Source organism: Ambystoma mexicanum, chromosome 2p, assembly GCF_040938575.1.
Source record: "Ambystoma mexicanum isolate Mex_15411 chromosome 2p, UKY_AmexF1_1, whole genome shotgun sequence".
Taxonomy (NCBI): domain Eukaryota; kingdom Metazoa; phylum Chordata; class Amphibia; order Caudata; family Ambystomatidae; genus Ambystoma; species Ambystoma mexicanum.
In genome coordinates, this window is record NC_090923.1 from 1,167,132,149 (window position 1) to 1,167,149,896 (window position 17,748).

The following is a 17,748-nucleotide window of genomic DNA, read 5'->3' on the forward strand; positions in this document are numbered from 1 at the left end:
TGTTCCTCCTGCCTTGTCTGTCTTTGTCTTGGCGGGTGGTGTTTGTATGAGTTCTATGCACTAGCCTCCCGCTACGGTGGAAAGTACCCACTTGTCTGATGTCATCCCACTCCCATGCGTGGGTAAAATGACAAATACGACCTCCTACTGGAGAAGCATGGGAGGGGACCTGGAGCGGGTGATCATTGCTTTGGTGGCATGGAGCCTCTGGTGGAGGAGGATCTCCCTCTACTTCTCAACCTTTTATGCCCTCTTTGAAAATTTTGCTGGGAGGATTGAAATAGTGAGTGTAAGGCAAGATTGTATGCAGTACCCTTTGGGTGCACTACAACAACCCTGACTACAGGTAATAGGAAACCCAACCTTTGGTATAAGCTTGTACTACACAGTTTGGCAGCGTGTTGAGCAGCAGCCAGGCTTATCTCAAGAGGGGTCAATGTGAGGAGTTACACAGAGATTCACAGTGACAAGTATTCAATTAAACTCTTACACACAAGGTTTCTTGAATAAACAATTATTAATTTATTTATCGCTCAGTTAGAGTAAACCTTCTTCAGAAGGGAGTAATGTAACAGTAACACTCAAATATACTTCACAAAATACACACTCTTAATATTTCTAAATCAGACACAACCTACACCCTCAGGTGACTTCAATAGCTAGAGTGCTGGGGACATTAATATAGCACTGTTGCATTTAGAGTCATTTAAGAGTGAGTCAAAGGAAAAGGTTATTAGAATATACAAGAGATCACAAATATTCTTAAGCAGGCAATACTTTCAGATCCGCCAATCAGAATAATTCATTGGAACAGGCTAAGCCAAAGTCAATGGGCAAAAGTCTATACGAGCTGAAGCACTTCTTTGCAGGTAAGAGAAGTCTTTGAAGAAAAAGAAGAATCAAGGTAGGGCCACACGCTGTTAGACTTGTGAGTAGTAGAAGATGCAAGCAACTCTACAGCAAGAGGTCAGTTCTCTCAGACTTTTACTGTACCTTTGTATTGAAGAAAAAGTGCAGCAGATGGCTTCTGTTCCTGAGCAGTTCTGCAGATCTCACTGTTCCTGGGCCTCAGTCGTGGGGACAAGAGGGAAGACTTCTGGGGACCCCTGCATTGTAACGGGACGGTCACCACTCGCAACCGACAATCTTCAAACAAGTGGCTGTTCGATGTTTCAGCTCCTCACGTCTACCACAAATGGCAACACTGAGGTTCCTGGCTGTCGAGATGGGCTTTCCTTGCTTCTGGGGTCCCACACTCTGTTGGGGGGGCTCAGGCTCGGCCAGTCCTGGCTCTTGCAGCAGGCGTCCTCTTCAAGTTCTTCGGTTCCTTCGTCCAGTGGTCGACTCTGCCTTCCAATCCAAAAGCCTCGCCTTTTATTCAGTTCTCTCCCATTCATTCCAGCGTAGCTGTCAGTCACCCAGCAGGGTGGCTGTCCTTGCCGGACAGCCAGCCGGCCAATCACTACAGAGTGCATTTGTGTCTCCTAGGAGACTAAGCACAGGGAGTTTCGGGCACCTCCCTGCCCACCCCAGACACTCTGGAGCACGAGGCGGGCTTCACTTGCGAATCCCGCCAAAGGCAAAGCGAACAAAGGGACCGAACCTGGTTTGGCACGCAAAGTACATCTCAAGAAGGACCTTTCCACAAAGAAATGGCAAGAATAGACGACTATGGCCATTTTGACAAAAATGGCACCCTTGGGTGCTTTACTGCAGCTGCGAACGCAGCCCGCGGCATATGCAGACCACGGTAGTTAAAGGTAAACCACTGTCACCAGCCATTCAGTGAGGAAAGGGTAACATTAAAAATGTTACATGAGAAGCTAGACAAAGGGAATACTAGGTAACCCCTCCAGCACCCTATTGTAAGATAGTGTGTGCTGGGTCTAGAAAGTTACAATTGTAAGTAAAGTCAATTTCACTTTACTGTTCTGGGAAACGGTAGTTTATCCCAGAAAAGGTATTTAAACCTTGGGAAATCTGAAAGACTTCCCTGTGCCACTGCACTGAAGGTGCTGTGTGACACCATGTAAAAGAAAGATGATGCCTATGGAGTTTGTCAGGCTCCATAACCAAAAGAAACACAAAGTTCAGAAGTCACATTAAAATACATGAGAGAGTGGGGAAAAAAGGGTCTCACTCTCTCCATGTAAAAAAATCAAGTCCTCAAAATCCAGCAAAGTTGGTGGGGGTCTCTAAGGTGGAGGGAATTAGCACATTTCTGAGAATTCTCCCTAACATGAAGCACTTCTTGCAGGTCAATTAAAGTTTTGCACAATGTTTTAGAAGTCTTTGTAGAAAAAGTAGAATCAAAGTAGGGTCACACGCTGGGAGGCTTGTGAGAGGTAGAAGATGCAAGCAACTCTATAGACGCAACCAAGACAAGTCTCTCCACTGAGATCAACTAAGGTTACAAAAACAAGAGGTATGTTCTCTTAAGACTATACAGTACATTTGGTTAGAAGAAATGGTTCCAGCTGGCCTCTGTTCCTGTATGGCTCTGCAGATCCTTTTGTTCCTGTGCCTCAGTCGTAGGGACAAGAGGGGGGACTTCTGGCGACTCCTGCAACACAACGGGAGGCTCGGTGACAGAAAGGGACCAACTTCTATTCAGCAGCACTTGGCGGTTTCAGCTCCTCGTGTCTTAGCAAATAGCACCACTGCGGACTCTCTGAAACCACTCTGGACTTTCCTTGCATCTGGGATCCAGCACTCTGTTGAGGTGGCTCAGGCTTGGTCAGTCCTGCTTACTGGGAGTCCGGAGGATTTCCACAAGCTTGGGTCGACTTAAAAGTGACACACTCCGTTTGGTGTTCCTCTCCCTGGCAGTTTGGTTCCAGCAGCAGCAGTGGAAGTACAGCCAGTTCCGAGAGGATGTCCAAATGAGTTCACTTTGGAGCTGATTAGTCCCACCAATTTAAGGGGAGAAGTCGTCCTTGCAGGGCTTCTCTAGTCAAGGCAAATTCGGAGCTTCAGCACAGCAGCAGGGCTTCAATGGGCAAACCAACGGACCAGGAGTTGCAGCAGGCGTCTCTTCCAAGTTCTTCGGATTCCGTAGTCCAGTGGTCAACTCTGCCTTCCAAGCCAAAAAGCATCACCTTTTATGCAGGTTTCTCCCATTCATTCCAGCCTAGCTTTCAGTCACACAGCAGGGTGGCTGCCTTTGGGTGCATTCCTGTAACCAAAGGGATTAAGCACAGGGAGTTTCGGGCTTCTCCCTCACTTCCTGCCCCTGCCAGACATATTGAAGCCAGAGGCGGGTTTCACTCATGCATCCTACCAAAGACAAAACAAACAAAGGGACCAAACCTGGTTTGGAGCGCAGTGTAAATCTCAGGAAGGACCTGCAGCAAGAAATGGCAAAAAAGACGACCAGGGCCATATTGACAAAATGGGCACCCATGGGTGCTTTACTGCAGCTGCGAACGCAGCCCGCGGTAAAAACATACAATGGTAGTAAAAAGTAAAACACTGCCACCAGCCATTAAGCAACCACCCGCTCATTGGCCAATCCGCAGCACCGGCAGGCTAAAGACGGATGCGGGAGAAAGCCAGGGAAAAGGCCCTGTTAGCCCCTGTTCGCCTCGGGACGACGGGGCTACTGAAAACTACAGCCCCGGTCACCCATGTTGCAGACTACACCCACAGTGCATACAAGGTACTTTGCAACCCGGATTTATTGCCGTTACATCTCTCCCGCGACATAACTTGTCCTCATCCCCTCCATATGTGGCCCATCTCTTCCAGCCGCACAATAACTCTCGTTTGGCCTGCCTCTCCCGTACTATCACAGAGACATCAGGCGTTGTACTGTTTGCACTCACCATGACGCAACATTCCTGCATTATGACTTATGTAAGATTTGCTCCCATCTTGCCGACTTCCAGCCAAATGTATCGATTCTATTTATCTTGCTGTTACCTGTTGACTATAACCTCTTTATGCATCATTGGTACCCCATTGTCGCCAACGGCCTCCTGCCATAACTTATATTTTTGAATGCCCCATTTGCTCACTACAATAAGTATACGGTTCTGATTGTGCCAACGCCCTGGACTTCTGCCTACTGTGAAATTGCACTAATCCACTGCTATTATCTCTCTACAACGAATGTTAGCAACCAGCATTTGGTCATCCTGTGCCTACCTGACTGATACCTCAGTATGTGGCTAGCTTCTGTACACCTGTTACTATATATGCCTCCATCAGTAATTTAGTTCCAGATAGCCTCCTTACCCTGACCGCCATTTTAAGTGTTAGCACCCTCCAACCTATAACTCTAGCCACAAGAAAGTACCTGTTTGCCCTCACGCCTAGGAATCACACCATTATGGCCAAGCAACTTAATCTGGAACCCCACATCCCTTCTACTAAATTCCTCCCACCATTGTGTCTGTCAACGCTGATCAAACCTACTCCATTCCTCCCCCCTTTGAAACATATGTACATCTCATTACTCTCCAGAACCTCCACACTGCCCATAGCAACTAATACCCAGAATCCTTCAAACCACTAAGACCATCAGTCATGATAGCACGTCTGACCCTCTGACCACCCCAACCTTACCGCTTCCCACTTAACCATGCCCTAGCATCAATGGTAAAGCTAGGCTAGGCTGTAGACTTGGCAGATCCTATAAATTACCATCTGACCTACTGCCTTCCAACAATCCTCCTCAACTCACACCCCAGGAAAAACTCAGAAATGTAAAGAAGACTAGATTGGTCTCTGCCATACCCAAACTCTCTGTCCACAGCAACAACCCTACTGTTATCCATGGGGCATTGATCAATGCTAGGTCCCTGGTCGCCCATGCAGTAGACATTGCAGATCTAATTTCAGAAATTAACTGAGACTTCCTTGCAGTTACCGAGACTTGGCTACAAGCAGCAGCGGGACCCTCCCTCCTTTTAGCTACAGCCGACAACTATACGGTCCTTAGATGAGACAGCAAATACTCTAGGGGAGGTGAGGTGGCTTTCATATCCAAAACCACATGGGACTCAGAATTGTCTCACACACCCCCACTAAATCTTGTGAACTAATGACTGTGAAACTTCCCCTCACAAACACTCGAACCAATTCACAGACACCCTGGACCCCTGGGCACCTTCGAAGAAGAAATCAACACTCTTTCTACCAACACAAAATCTACTTCACAAATCCTCTTACTAGGCGATTTTAACTTGGGTTTCAATGACCCTACAGACCAACATGCAGGATCTGTAGCCAGCTCCCTAGCTGAACTCAGCCTCACTCAAAGAGTCATACTCCCCACCCAAGACAAAGGAAGAATCCTTGATTGGATTGCAGACCTTAACTGCATCACAACTATCACTTCTATTAAACCACAACCTTGGACCGACCACTCCCTACTGTGCTTTAATCTTCAAGGTTGTACCCTCCCGAATAAAGAAAATCTCATTGCCCCCTCCGTGCCAATTAGGGACAAAAAGAATATTACAGCGACAATCTTAGGCCTTTCCTCCAACCCTTACTTAAGCCATCCTTAGCCTCCTCAAACCTGTCAGAATTGGTGGACCTTTATAACGAAACCTTGACTACAGCGCTAGATAGCATTGCCCCTTTGAAAATGCGCAAAAGCAAACCTTAAGGCACACCTGAACTCGTGGTTCACCCCCAAACCAAAAGCTTTAAAAAATGAAAAGGAAATGCGAGACATCCAGGAGAAACAACCCCTCCATAGCCAATAAAGACATCCTACTCAAAATCTCAGCCAGTTACAAAGAAGAAATTCTGCTAGCAAAAAGTGATACCTGAAACAATAGGATTGAGAAGGCAAGCTCAAGCGCCAGAGAACTATGTACTATTCTCAGAGAACTTTAATCTCCCATCCCTACCACTGAGAACTGCACCAAGGACAAGACCCGGTGTACCAAAATTCAAGAAGCTCTAACTAATAAAATCACTCCGCTTCAAAAAGAAATAGCAGCCAAAAAACAGACCCCGACACCTCAGCCTACCACACCTAAACCGGCACCTAGCCACCATAAACCTCAACAACGTTTCAATTTCACATCAGTATCCACCCAAGAAATAATCAACATTATTGCTTCACTTAAACCCTCCACTTGCCAAGGCGATTCTTGCCCTGCATCTGTCAAAGAACTTGCACCCTTCATCACCACTCATCAATGCCTCCTTCCTCACAGGCATCGTTCCAACCAACCTGAAGAACTCATAAGTACTCACACTCCTAAAAATAAAAAATAAAAAAAACACATTAGCCCCTAGCATCCCCACCAACTTCAGACCTATCACTACTGTCCCTTTTCTTCTTTCTTAAAATCATCGACAAGGCCGCCTATGACCAGATTCAAACATACCTAGAGACTCAAACTACTTGGACTCCACCAATCTGGTTTCAGACCCCAACATGGGACTGAAACTGCCCTGATCGATTCGAAGATCCAGATCGATGACCTGAAGGACAAAGGGAAATCTGTTCCCCTGCTTATGTTGGATTTGTCGGCCGCCTTTGATCTGGTAGATCACAAGGTGCTTTGTGGACACTTATCCAATGTGGCCCACTTTTCAACAGAAGCAACTGCATGGATCCAATCATTCCTAAATAATAGCTCCAGGAGAGTCTTCTAAGCCTCGGCAGCAGCTGATCCCATCCCCATCTCTCTCAGTGTTCCACAAGGTTCATGCGTATCACCGACCATGTACAATGTGTTCATTAAACCATTGTTTGATGATCTGGACCATCTGGGTGTCACCTACACGAACTACGCCGATGACACCCAGATCCTCCTACCCCAGACAGGAAACTATGACAAGGACTTTGCTCTTATCAACAAAATCTACCTCATCATTCAGGCCTGGATGGCCACTCACAGTCTGTGCCTGAATGATGAGAAGACCGAGTTACTCCTTCTTGCCTCTCCTGCCAACATGAAGAAACTGTACAACCAATACATATCCTTTAATATTGATGGTAATGACATAAAGGTGGCCAAGGAAGTTAAAACCTTGGGTTTTTACCTAGACTCCTCCCTGAACCTGCGCAAACAGGTTAGTGCAACTGCCTCGTCGACATCATACACTTGCAAGCTCATTCATTCTTGCAAACTCTTTCTGTCCTCGAAATGTTGTAGCACCCTAGCTAGAGCGCTTGTTTTATCAAAAATTGATTACTGAAATGCACTTTATCTAGGTGTCTGTAAATATATCACCAACAAACTACAGATCTTGCAGAACAATGCCCTTAGAACTGCCCTGGGTATCTCCAGACGGCATCACATTCCAACTACTATACCAATAACAACTGGCTATCTATCCAAGAAAGAATTCAGCTCAAAACAGCTTCCCTGACTTATAAATACTTCAATAATGCTGCCCCTCAATAACTGGCAGATACATTTTCCAAAAATAACCCCATCACATCCACTAGGACGTTCATTACCGGCTGCCTAAGGGTGCCAAGGTATAAATCAGAAAGAGCAGGGGTTAGCAGCTTCTCAGTCATGGCTGCCCAACTATGGAATTCCCTTCCCCCCCACACTACGAACAGACCAGTCCTTCTACAAATTCAGAAAAGACACCAAACTTTGGCTGATCTCTAAAGACACACTGTAACAGACCCCCATTCTTTCCATGTATAGCTACTCTATACTTGGGGATATGTCCCACTCCTGCCCTGTACCCCTAATGTATCTACCTGTATATCTCTTGTCAGTAATGTTTTACTCTGTATGTGTCATATCTTGCCTTCTGGCTAAATTGTCTATTGCTTTGTATGCTCCATGCATTGCGTTTAATTGTGTGTACTTCCCATTCTGTAACCATGAATATGCATATTCCTGTAATGCGCCCAGATACCTCAGGGTGTGGTGCACACTATAAATAAAAAAACAAACAAACATCAATTGTAGAAAGGGTAACATACATTTGTTACATGAGAAACTAGACAAAGGGCATTCTAAGTAACCCCTCCAGCACCCTTTGTAAGATAGTGTGTGCTGGGTCTAGAAAGTTATAAATGGTAGGTAAAGTCAATATCACTTTACTGCTCTTGGAAACAGTAGTTTATCCCAGAGAAGGTATTTAAACCTTTGGGAAATCTTACAGACTTCCCTGTGCCACTGTACTGAAGGTGCTGTGTGTCACAATGCAAAGTCGATGGCTATGGAGTTTGTCAGACTCCAAAACCAAAAAGAAACACAGTGTTAAATCACAGAAAATTACATGAGAGTGGGAAAAAGGTCTCACTTTCTCCAGGTTGAAAATTAAAAAGTCCCAAAGTCCAGCAAAAGTGCTGTGGGTCTCTAAGGTAGAGAGAAATTAGCACATTTCTGAGAATTCTCCCTATCACCAGGAAATGCCAATGCACCTAAAGATAAGCTCTTTTGGACTTTTAGAACTATTCTGTTGGCCAAATAACACACCATGACGTTTGGAAGTGTGGTAATAGGCCTACTGTTGAATAATGGTTACATAGCTTGTCGATACCTTCTGGCAGGGAAAAGGTGTCTTTTCAACTTAAGCAGCAACATGCTAAATATGATGAAATGTGGAGTTCTTTTAATGAATTGTATGCATATTTGTTTTATTATTTTATTTATATAAAGGATAAGTTGTAGCTTCTACATATATGATCTTGTGTAACTGATTCATGTACTTGTTCTCTTGTTTTTCGTCTTTACTGAAAAATCAATACATTGTTTAAAAAAGAAATAATAAAAGTAACCAAACATACCAAGTGTAAAAGACTTTGGTGACACAAAAGTATCCCCACTGCACTGCATTGTAAGATGCTGTGCGCACTGTCAAATAATTACCAAAAATGTCAAAAGTCATAAGGGCATAGGTTTGCAGTACTGATCAGGTTCCCCGTGACAAATGAGCAAAAGGCCACAGGAGTGAAGCTTTCCCTGTAAAAAGTCAGACTAGGTTCAAAAGCAAATAGTGTGAGGGTCCATAGAATATGGTGGGAAAGTTGCGGATAGAGAAATATTTCCTAATTGTAATTACCTAACTTGAATTATTGACCTTGATCTGTGTGGACACATTGTAGCCCAAGACCACTCATCCCTCTGTCCCCCCCACCCACCTCTATATATGTCTAAGCCTTACCCGTCTGCTATCTGTCTCGAGTGGATTTGGCTAGACTTTTGTGTCTTTCCTGTTCACCAGAATAGGTTGGTCTCCCCAAATCAACCACTAGGGTTGATTTTGGAAATCCATTGCAACAATTACTGTGCAATAGGATTTGAGTGCTGTGTGTGCGTCTCATTGTGACAGTACACTACCCTTTCAAATTCTGAAACCCAAGCCTTACGTCTCTACCACCTACCTTGATTGAGTCTGGGTAGACTTCACTCCTCACTATAATACGATGGCCACTGAGAACCTCCCTCACAGCTGGTTCTGAAAATCTATCTTAATAATGAGTAATTCTTATGGATTTTGGAAGGATCTCTTGCTAAAAATAATACATGTTCTTCTATGTTCTCGGCTGAGTACACACACACGTACACACACACACACACACCCCCCTACCTCCACGTCGAACTCCAGTTCGCCTGGTTCACGGATGCGATTAGGATCAGAACACGGTTTGGCACGTGGCAGTTTCCGGGGGAACTCTGCAAAGAAGAGAGACACACAGTTGAGACAAATAGGCACAGAACAATCATTTTGCAGAACAAGATGCTACCCCTAAAATGGGATAGAGATGCTGCAGGACATCTTGGCACTTTAAGGAAGCTGTGCACTTCGGTCAGTCAAATATGACAGTCAAACCTTTTTGACTTGAGTGTCCCTGGCACCACTTTGCTATCAACATTGTTCTTTTTAGGATCTCTGCTTCTGAGAAAGGATCTACATCCCCAAGCCTTTGTATATCTCTTATAAACCCAAAACAATTTTCCTCCCTTTCACTACTTGCTAGCGGCTGTAAACAATTCTCCCATTAATTCATGTCCCATACTCTCCATTCCCAAATGGCTTATCCACTAGTCGTACTTCCTGGGCCCCTTGCTGCTATCTGTAAACAAGGTAGAATGTGACATGTAGGTGAAGTGGAGGGGAGGACACAGCATGGAGAAATATATTGGAGAGTTTTGGCGGATTAGAGAAATTAGAAATGTGCAGCTCGTTTCGATATAGTAATTGAATGCTTGACAATGCGGCATAGTCTTGAAGGATGGGTGGTTGGCTTGCAGTCTAGCATAACCAGTTAGGAGTATTCTTGAGGTAGCCCCGAAAAACAATTCTATACAAAGAGGGGAGAGGATGCACTAGAGTATAAGTCAAACCACCACAAGAGCTGCAGGATCTTTCTAAGGCATAGGTTAAACATTGAAGAATGAAGGGTCACATGCCTAAATATGCCCACTTACTTGGAAGCCTCTTCCTTGGAGAGGGGACCTTCTTCTCCTTCTTGGGTGTCTCGTCGATCTGAAGGTCCTCTTCAGAGTCCATGTCAATACCATCAACAAAACATGAGCTGTGCTCAAGGAGCTTGGTTTTGTGAGAGTGCTTGGTTTTCTGACGTTTCGAAGAAATTAGAGTCTTCTTATTACTGAAAAAGTAAAACACAAGGTGAAACATCATTAGAAAAGGCAGCCAAGAAGTGACTGAACCAACAGGTATTTAGGTAGATTGGTCGTCTAGATTGTAGTATCATTTAAAACCATAAAATATTTTTTTTTTTTTTAACTAAAACCTGGACATGGATGAGGGGCTTTACAATATGGTAACACTCAGGAAAGGAGATGGGACTGAATGCCATTATTTAAACCAAGGAAAATAAACAGCTTCAACTTTCCTATAGCCACATACCTAACGATGGGTAGGTAAGGGTAACAACCCAGTCAGGATTTTTACTATAGAAATCCCTCTACAAAGAAATACGAACCATGAAGGACCATCTAAAATTCATAAAACTCCTAAAAACCTGGCTGTTCGACCCAGAACAGGGACGAGCAGCACCCACGCCCCATGGAATGAACACACAACTGGAAAAGAGGGGGAATAGGGCAGACCACAGCGAAGTGCAGGGAAGTAGAGAGGACTCTGAATGGGAGGTAGACCCATGTGCAACCTTTCCAATATGGGGGCCCTACCGGAAACAAAGGAGAGAAATGAGACCAACCTAATTGAAGCACAGATAGAGGGCATTAGAATTAAAAGGGAGAGAATGGCGACCGAACAGATGGAGCACAGGGAAGAGGTGCGCCCTCCTCAAGGGACTTGAGGCGATGGTTGCTGCACACTGGAATGTGCCAGGGGGTAAAGTGATGCAGACATCCATTAGTCTGAAAACAGGGAGGTGAAGAAGGTACCACCACTAAACAGCCCTGTTAACGACCCATACCACTGCACAGAAAACAGAAGTGGGAATTGAAGTGCAGCACAATGCACGACATCGGAAGGGATATGTGCCGCAGGCAGCCAAAACTGAGGGGGTACGATAAGATATCGCCATAAACAACCTCATCCCTCTGCATACACCTCTCAAACTCTGAACTGAAGCCAACCATACCTCTGCAGCACAACAAACCGCACACCCTTAACTACACCATAACAATGAAACAATCCACAGACTCGCACAACAGCACATGACGGCTACCGATCGAAAATTCGACCCTACGCTCAGCAAACGGTGCAAACCGAACTGAAGCTGCCAACAGCACATCACAGCTCTCTTGCTCTTTTGTCCCTTTCAGTCCTACTAACTTACACCCCCCCATCTTACCCTCTTGCTTTACAGATCCGCCAGAGCACCAAGGGACCACGCAGGTGGTGATAGTGCACGGTATAAAAAACCTTTAACATAACTATAATTCTTTTGGCAGCAACCCATCTGTAGAATGAGCAAGAAAATCAGGCTTCACTTCTCTGTGCAAACTCATGGAGCTCACCAAAGGCAAAACCAGATTTGAGCACAGTATATGATAAACATAATGGAGCAAATGTAAGATTTCTTCTGAATGGCAAGAATGGATTTTCTCCAAGGTAGAAGCCAGGCAGTTCTGTCCTGTGAAGCTTGGACAAAGGCCATCCGGTTTACTGGCTTTAAGAACATTTTAGACCTCACAGAGAGCAGCAGAAACCTGTGATAATCTTTAAGTGCTCAGAGAGTACACTTTAACCAAAGCATATCAAACCAGAAAGGTTTGCCTAAAATAAATACTCTTGCACTGTGCCAAACATTTCCATGCTTGGTAGACTCCGCAACAGAGGAACCCTAGCACACCAGATGTTTGGGTAACATTGTCTCCACCATTTACTTGTGTACAGTAAAATATTACTTTACAGTATTAGTACCCCATCCCATAGACCCAACCATGCAATCATTTGGGCCGAACGGATCCCTTTAAGTTATCTCTTCCAATTCTCATTCTTCTCCCACTGCCACAAGAGGACATTGCCAAATCCCACGCGCCAAAGGACAGAAGAGTTTGAAGGTGGGTCTTCAGAAAACATTCAGGGATTCCAATCTTCAGCCTCATCTGTGCTTCACTTACCCTAAAGATTTGCCATTGGAGAGGACCAGCTTCAACCTGCTTTCTGCCAAGCTGGGGTCCAGTGTGAATTCCTCCTCCATGTCCTCTAGGATGGAGCCTGGAATGTCATACTGCATAGATCAGATATAAACCAGTTAAAGGGAGAACAACGTGCTCATTTTAGCATGACATTTATAAGTCACTAGTTAGGTGGAGACAAAGGTAAACAGATTAGGCAGGTGGAATCACAGTTTATTGTATAGCAACGCTTTTCATGAAATTATATGGGTCAGGGGGTGTCAAGAAACCAACAAACCTCTTTCTTTAAGGTACCCCTTTCCTTCAGAGATTGCAGCTCAAAGGGGCTCAGAATGTCCAGGTCAAGCCTCTTGGTAGCTGAAGATATACCATCCCTTGACTTTCGTCCCCGCTTCAGCAACTCCTTGGACATCAAGACCTGGGTTTTGCTGCCCGAGCCTGCCAGTAGTAGAATCGGTTTGGATGGCGAGGCTGAGCTGGTGGTGGGGCTCCTCTTGAATCCAAACGGACTACCAGTCTTGCCAATGTTTTGCTGAAAAATGTCCTACAGAGGGGTTGGTTCAAATTTAGACCACACCATTACCACAAAACTATTTTCCTGACATTTCCTACTTTGACAAGCTTTTGTGTTTCTTTAGCATTTCTCTCAATCAGCATGGGAAATCAGCATGGAAAATCTACATCCCACAGACAGAATATAACATTCTGGTTCTTGAACTCAATCGCCAAGGTCGTTGTCACACCCACAACTGGCCAACAGCGCATTATTGGAGAGTGGGCAGATAAAAACTCTGATCTGGTGAGGTCACACATTTTGACCAAAGTTAAACACAGAGTGCAGATGGGACAGCTAACATTCTTTGAGTCTGTCCTAAGCCTGATTAAGGTACATGTCAATGAAGGTGGGCAAAACATTATAACAAATGCAACAATAGTTTTACAGCTTTAAGTAAGGTATATATTTATATGCATGATTCGCCTCAGCAAGCATAAGGCACAGATTTCCCTAATATTAGTAGGCGAGTGCAAAATCAGCTTCCAATCACAATTGTTAAGATAGATTTCCAAAATCAGCCTTGGGGGGAGGATTTTGGGAGGCCACCCTATTATGGTGCACAGAGAAGACACTACATGGTTAGCCAAACCCAAAAAAGATGAGGTAGCAGAACGGCAAGGCTTAGTCTCAGGAAGGGTGTGAGAGTGGCATAGGGATGCAATGAGTCCACACAGAGCAGCGCCAGTATTTCCAGTTAGAGGCACGTATAAAAATACAACTATTTATTAGGCCTTTAACTTACACACTAAGCAGATAAAAATGATATGTAAATATTTTTACACAAAACCCTTATAAAACAGACATACAATCACTCTTATGAATAGAATACCATTGGATTCAATGACCAGTGTAACACAAGTAAGTATCCAGATGCATAGAAATAGGAGCACTCTTCAGAATAATCATAGAACAGCTCTCCTATAAAAGTCCAACCGTAAAATGGTTTGGGGCCTTGGGCCCAAATGTCACTAGTTCTAAAGTAGCAGTACAAATGAGGTCAAATCAAAACAAAAACAATCCCCACAGCAAGGTCCGTTACATAAACCTCCTGTTTTCACTGTCTGGGGACCCCAAGACAATATTTTATAGTATAGAAGAAAACAGTTCAAATTCACATTTTAATGGGAAGGAAAGGTGTAACACACAAAAGCTATATCATTAAGAAAAATATTATTATAGAAAAAAGACATAATTCTCATTAAAACTGTGTTAAATAATACACAGATTAAGGAACAACCCTAAAACCAGGTTATCAAAAAAAGGACGATTACATACACAACATCAATGTAAAAATAAAAAAACAACCATACCACATTAACTAAAAAAAACATTTACCATACAAATATCAGTGAAAAATTAATTTGTTGCAATCTATATATAACCCAACATGTTTCTGTCTCTTGACTCTTAGATGTCTGACATTCATCAGGGGTAGCTCTTCTTAAAATTCTACAGTGATCGTCCCCTCCAGTCCTGGTGGGCATGGATCTGAACTTGATCCTTAATGCAATCTATAAAAACATACAGCCACGATGACATCCACAGCAGGATCAACATCAGAACGGCCTTACCCTCGCTGCTGAAACTTGTGTTGGTGATTCCTTTTCTTTCCACTGGCACCTTTCAGCACACTGTAGGTATCAGACATGGTATGTCTCAGCCCACATTTTCAGTTGTGCTTGGGCAGGTGCTGGAAGCACTCCTGTGCCATGCATCTCGTTACATCTCCCTGCCCACCATTCCGGCATAGATAAATACCACAAAGGCACATTTGTACACAGCAGCCCACCTGCCCAAACATAATTGCCATTCTGGACTGCACCCATGAGGTGTTGGTTGCCCCACAGGCATCTAAAGAGGCATAGCCCAAAAGGAAGCAGCATCATCAATGTCCAGGTCACCTGGGATGCTGACCTCATGATCACACGATGCTGCGCCCACTTTCCTGGCTCCACCCACGACTCCATGGTCCTGTGGGACAGCACACTACCTACATACATGGAGAGCCACAGAGGCCAACTGACATGGATACTGGGTGATTACTGTTGGATTTCTCAAACATGGCCTGGTGGACAGATTTCAGGAGGCCACCCTAGTTAAAGTGAACAGTTAGCCAAACCCAATCAAGATACACAGGGAGAGGGGTCAAGGATTAGTCTCAGGAGAGGTGAGTTGGGTCAAGGGTCCACAATGAGTCCATCCACACAGTGAAATACACAATGATTCTATTTAGACAGTTAATTCCAAACATACTATATTTATTATGTGCCCATTAACACACTATGAAAATGAATCAAGCAGGTAATAATATCACGCAACACTCTAAATATAAAACATATATACTGTCACTTTTGGTTACAGAAATGCATACAATTCACCTAAACACCTCAAAGGAAGGGAAGTAGTTAAGCAATGAGAAAACCAGTCCACACGAATAGAAGCCCTACCTTTATGAGTCCAATCCAAAAGTTTGAATGGGGCCTTGTGCCCAAATGTCACAAAGTTCCGTTAGGAGAGGGGACAAAGGCGGGAAGAGTTCTTGTGGTGGTGAAAAATTGTTCCAGGAGAGTTCACAAAGAGTTTACAGTTAAGTAAAGTACTTTATCCATCTTCTGGACTAGCTTTTTAGGTTGACATTTAAAAAACAAAAGAATGGAATAAATCAAAGTTGCTCACAAACATTTACAATGGAAAATATAGGGGGCAGCGGTAAGCATTGCAACTATTAACAGCCCTTATAACGAACCCCCCCACACCCCTGAGTGACTTGGGAGGTCAGATGGGAGTCGCTGCAGGTAGGTTTTCCCGCTGTTGGATCCAGTAGAATATGCCCAGGAGCTACGGGTGCAAGGAAGATTCCGGTCGGGTTCAGGAGCTCAGTGAACCCTTTCCGAAGAAATGCGGCAGGCACCGATGCAGAGCTCTTCAGGCCAATCTACCAGACGGGGATGGCCGGTTCCAGCAACAGTCACCACAAACACACGGGCGACAGCAGGTGTCTATCCAGTTGCAAACAGACTTTTTTCCAGGACAGGATCCATGATGCTGGGAAACTGCGGGCGAGCTGGTGACCACTGACATTCCAGACAAAAAAATGTAGCAGCAACGCTTCTGCCAATTCAGATCTCGTCAGTCCACTGGGTGGTCCAGGTACCCTCCTGAAGACTCCAGGATGCAGGATTGTGAGAAAGTGTTGAAACTGGTTGGTCCCACCAGTCCAAGGGACGAAGCACTGACTAGGGCATTCTGAGATAAGGTAGTCTTAGCAGGGCTTCACAGGGACAGTTGCAGGAAAGGTCAGCAGGCCTCTTCAGAAGTCGTCCTCAAGTCTTCAGTCGGCTGCACAGCTACACCGGATTCTTGGCTCCATTTCTTATTTGCTGGAATGGCTGCAGGACTTCTCTTATCCAAAATTCAGGTGCGTGATCAAACCCAGCTTTACAATAGCAAGGATCTGCACTACTCACTCAGCCAGCAGTGGCCCAATCAAAGACCACTGTGGGTTTCTTTCGTGCATGCAGACCAGACTCATTGACACCAGTTTGTGGATTGGGAACAGACAGTCCCAACCCACTTCCTGGGTTCACAGACAAATATCATGCACTAGCCGCGAAAGCAGCAGCTTTCCTAGACAAATGCATGACTTTATTCGGGATCTTCTGAATCTAGAAGGCAGTTAGGAAAGTCCTCTCTTTTAGCAACTTTCCCTCCATATTCTATGGACCCCAAACTTTTCCTTTTTGTTTTCACACCATGTCCTGACTTTTGTACAGTGAAGTGAAGCTTTCAGCTTCTTTCCACAGTCCTTTTGCTCACTAGTTTTGGGGAAACAGACCAGTGCTTTAGACTGTCAGTACTGGGAAGGGAGTAGTTTCTTACCTGTAACTCCATTTCTCCAGCATTGGTATCTTTCATGGATTCACATGCTTAGAATATTCCCCGTCGTCAGGCTGGGAATCCCCGGTACATTATATAGACCCTTTCCCATAGGAAAACTTTTTCGACGCTATACGTCCTATCCACCTCGTTTTGTATCATGCGTGCCCGCGCCGTCAGGACGCCATGATATAAATACAGGACCCGCCCCCGCGCTCCCTCAGATTTCGGCCCCCAAAGTAGTGGGGGAACCAGTTTGCATGCTCAGGGGAGGCAGGCGGGCGCATGTGAATCCATGAAAGATACCAATGCTGGAGAAATGGAGTTACAGGTAAGAAACTACTCCCTTCTCCAGCATTGGATCTTTCATGGATTCACATGCTTAGAATAGATTACATAGCAGTACCATCCCGAAAAGAGGAGGCGTGCATGCGAACTCACATACTTTCCTCACAATGTCCGTTCCGTATGGTCGTGTACCCATCAGCAATAGTTAACATAGAAAACGAACAATATTCAGTCATAATTGCAACAAGATCTAACCCCTCAACCAGGGCGTACCTTATTGGAATAGGTGTCGAAGCACCGCCTGTCCCATCCGAGTATCTTCGGCATGTTGTTGTGGCAGGCAGTAATGGCGGGTAAAAGTGTGTGTAGCCGCCCAGGTAGCCGCCATGCAGATGTCCCCCAGAGGGACTCCAGACCACAGTGCCGTCGACGATGCCGCCGCTCTAGTTGAATGAGCTCTTGGGCGTCGCAGAAGAGGCTTCCCAGCCTTGGAATGGCAGTACGAAATGGTAG

At 44.9% G+C, this 17,748-nt stretch overlaps 1 protein-coding gene across 2 annotated transcripts in view; it reads right to left on the reverse strand.

Annotated features, from left to right (window-relative positions):
• Positions 1 to 17,748, reverse strand: part of PHF8 (PHD finger protein 8) — an 852,864-nt gene that overhangs the window by 182,814 nt on the left and 652,302 nt on the right. For both annotated transcript variants that reach the window (XM_069645307.1, XM_069645306.1), the window contains exons 12-15: positions 12,793 to 13,059; positions 12,498 to 12,607; positions 10,368 to 10,549; positions 9,526 to 9,611 (exon numbers count right to left, since the gene is read on the reverse strand). In XM_069645307.1, coding sequence (XP_069501408.1) covers positions 9,526 to 9,611; positions 10,368 to 10,549; positions 12,498 to 12,607; positions 12,793 to 13,059 — 645 coding nt within the window. The remainder of the gene's footprint in view (positions 1 to 9,525; positions 9,612 to 10,367; positions 10,550 to 12,497; positions 12,608 to 12,792; positions 13,060 to 17,748) is intronic.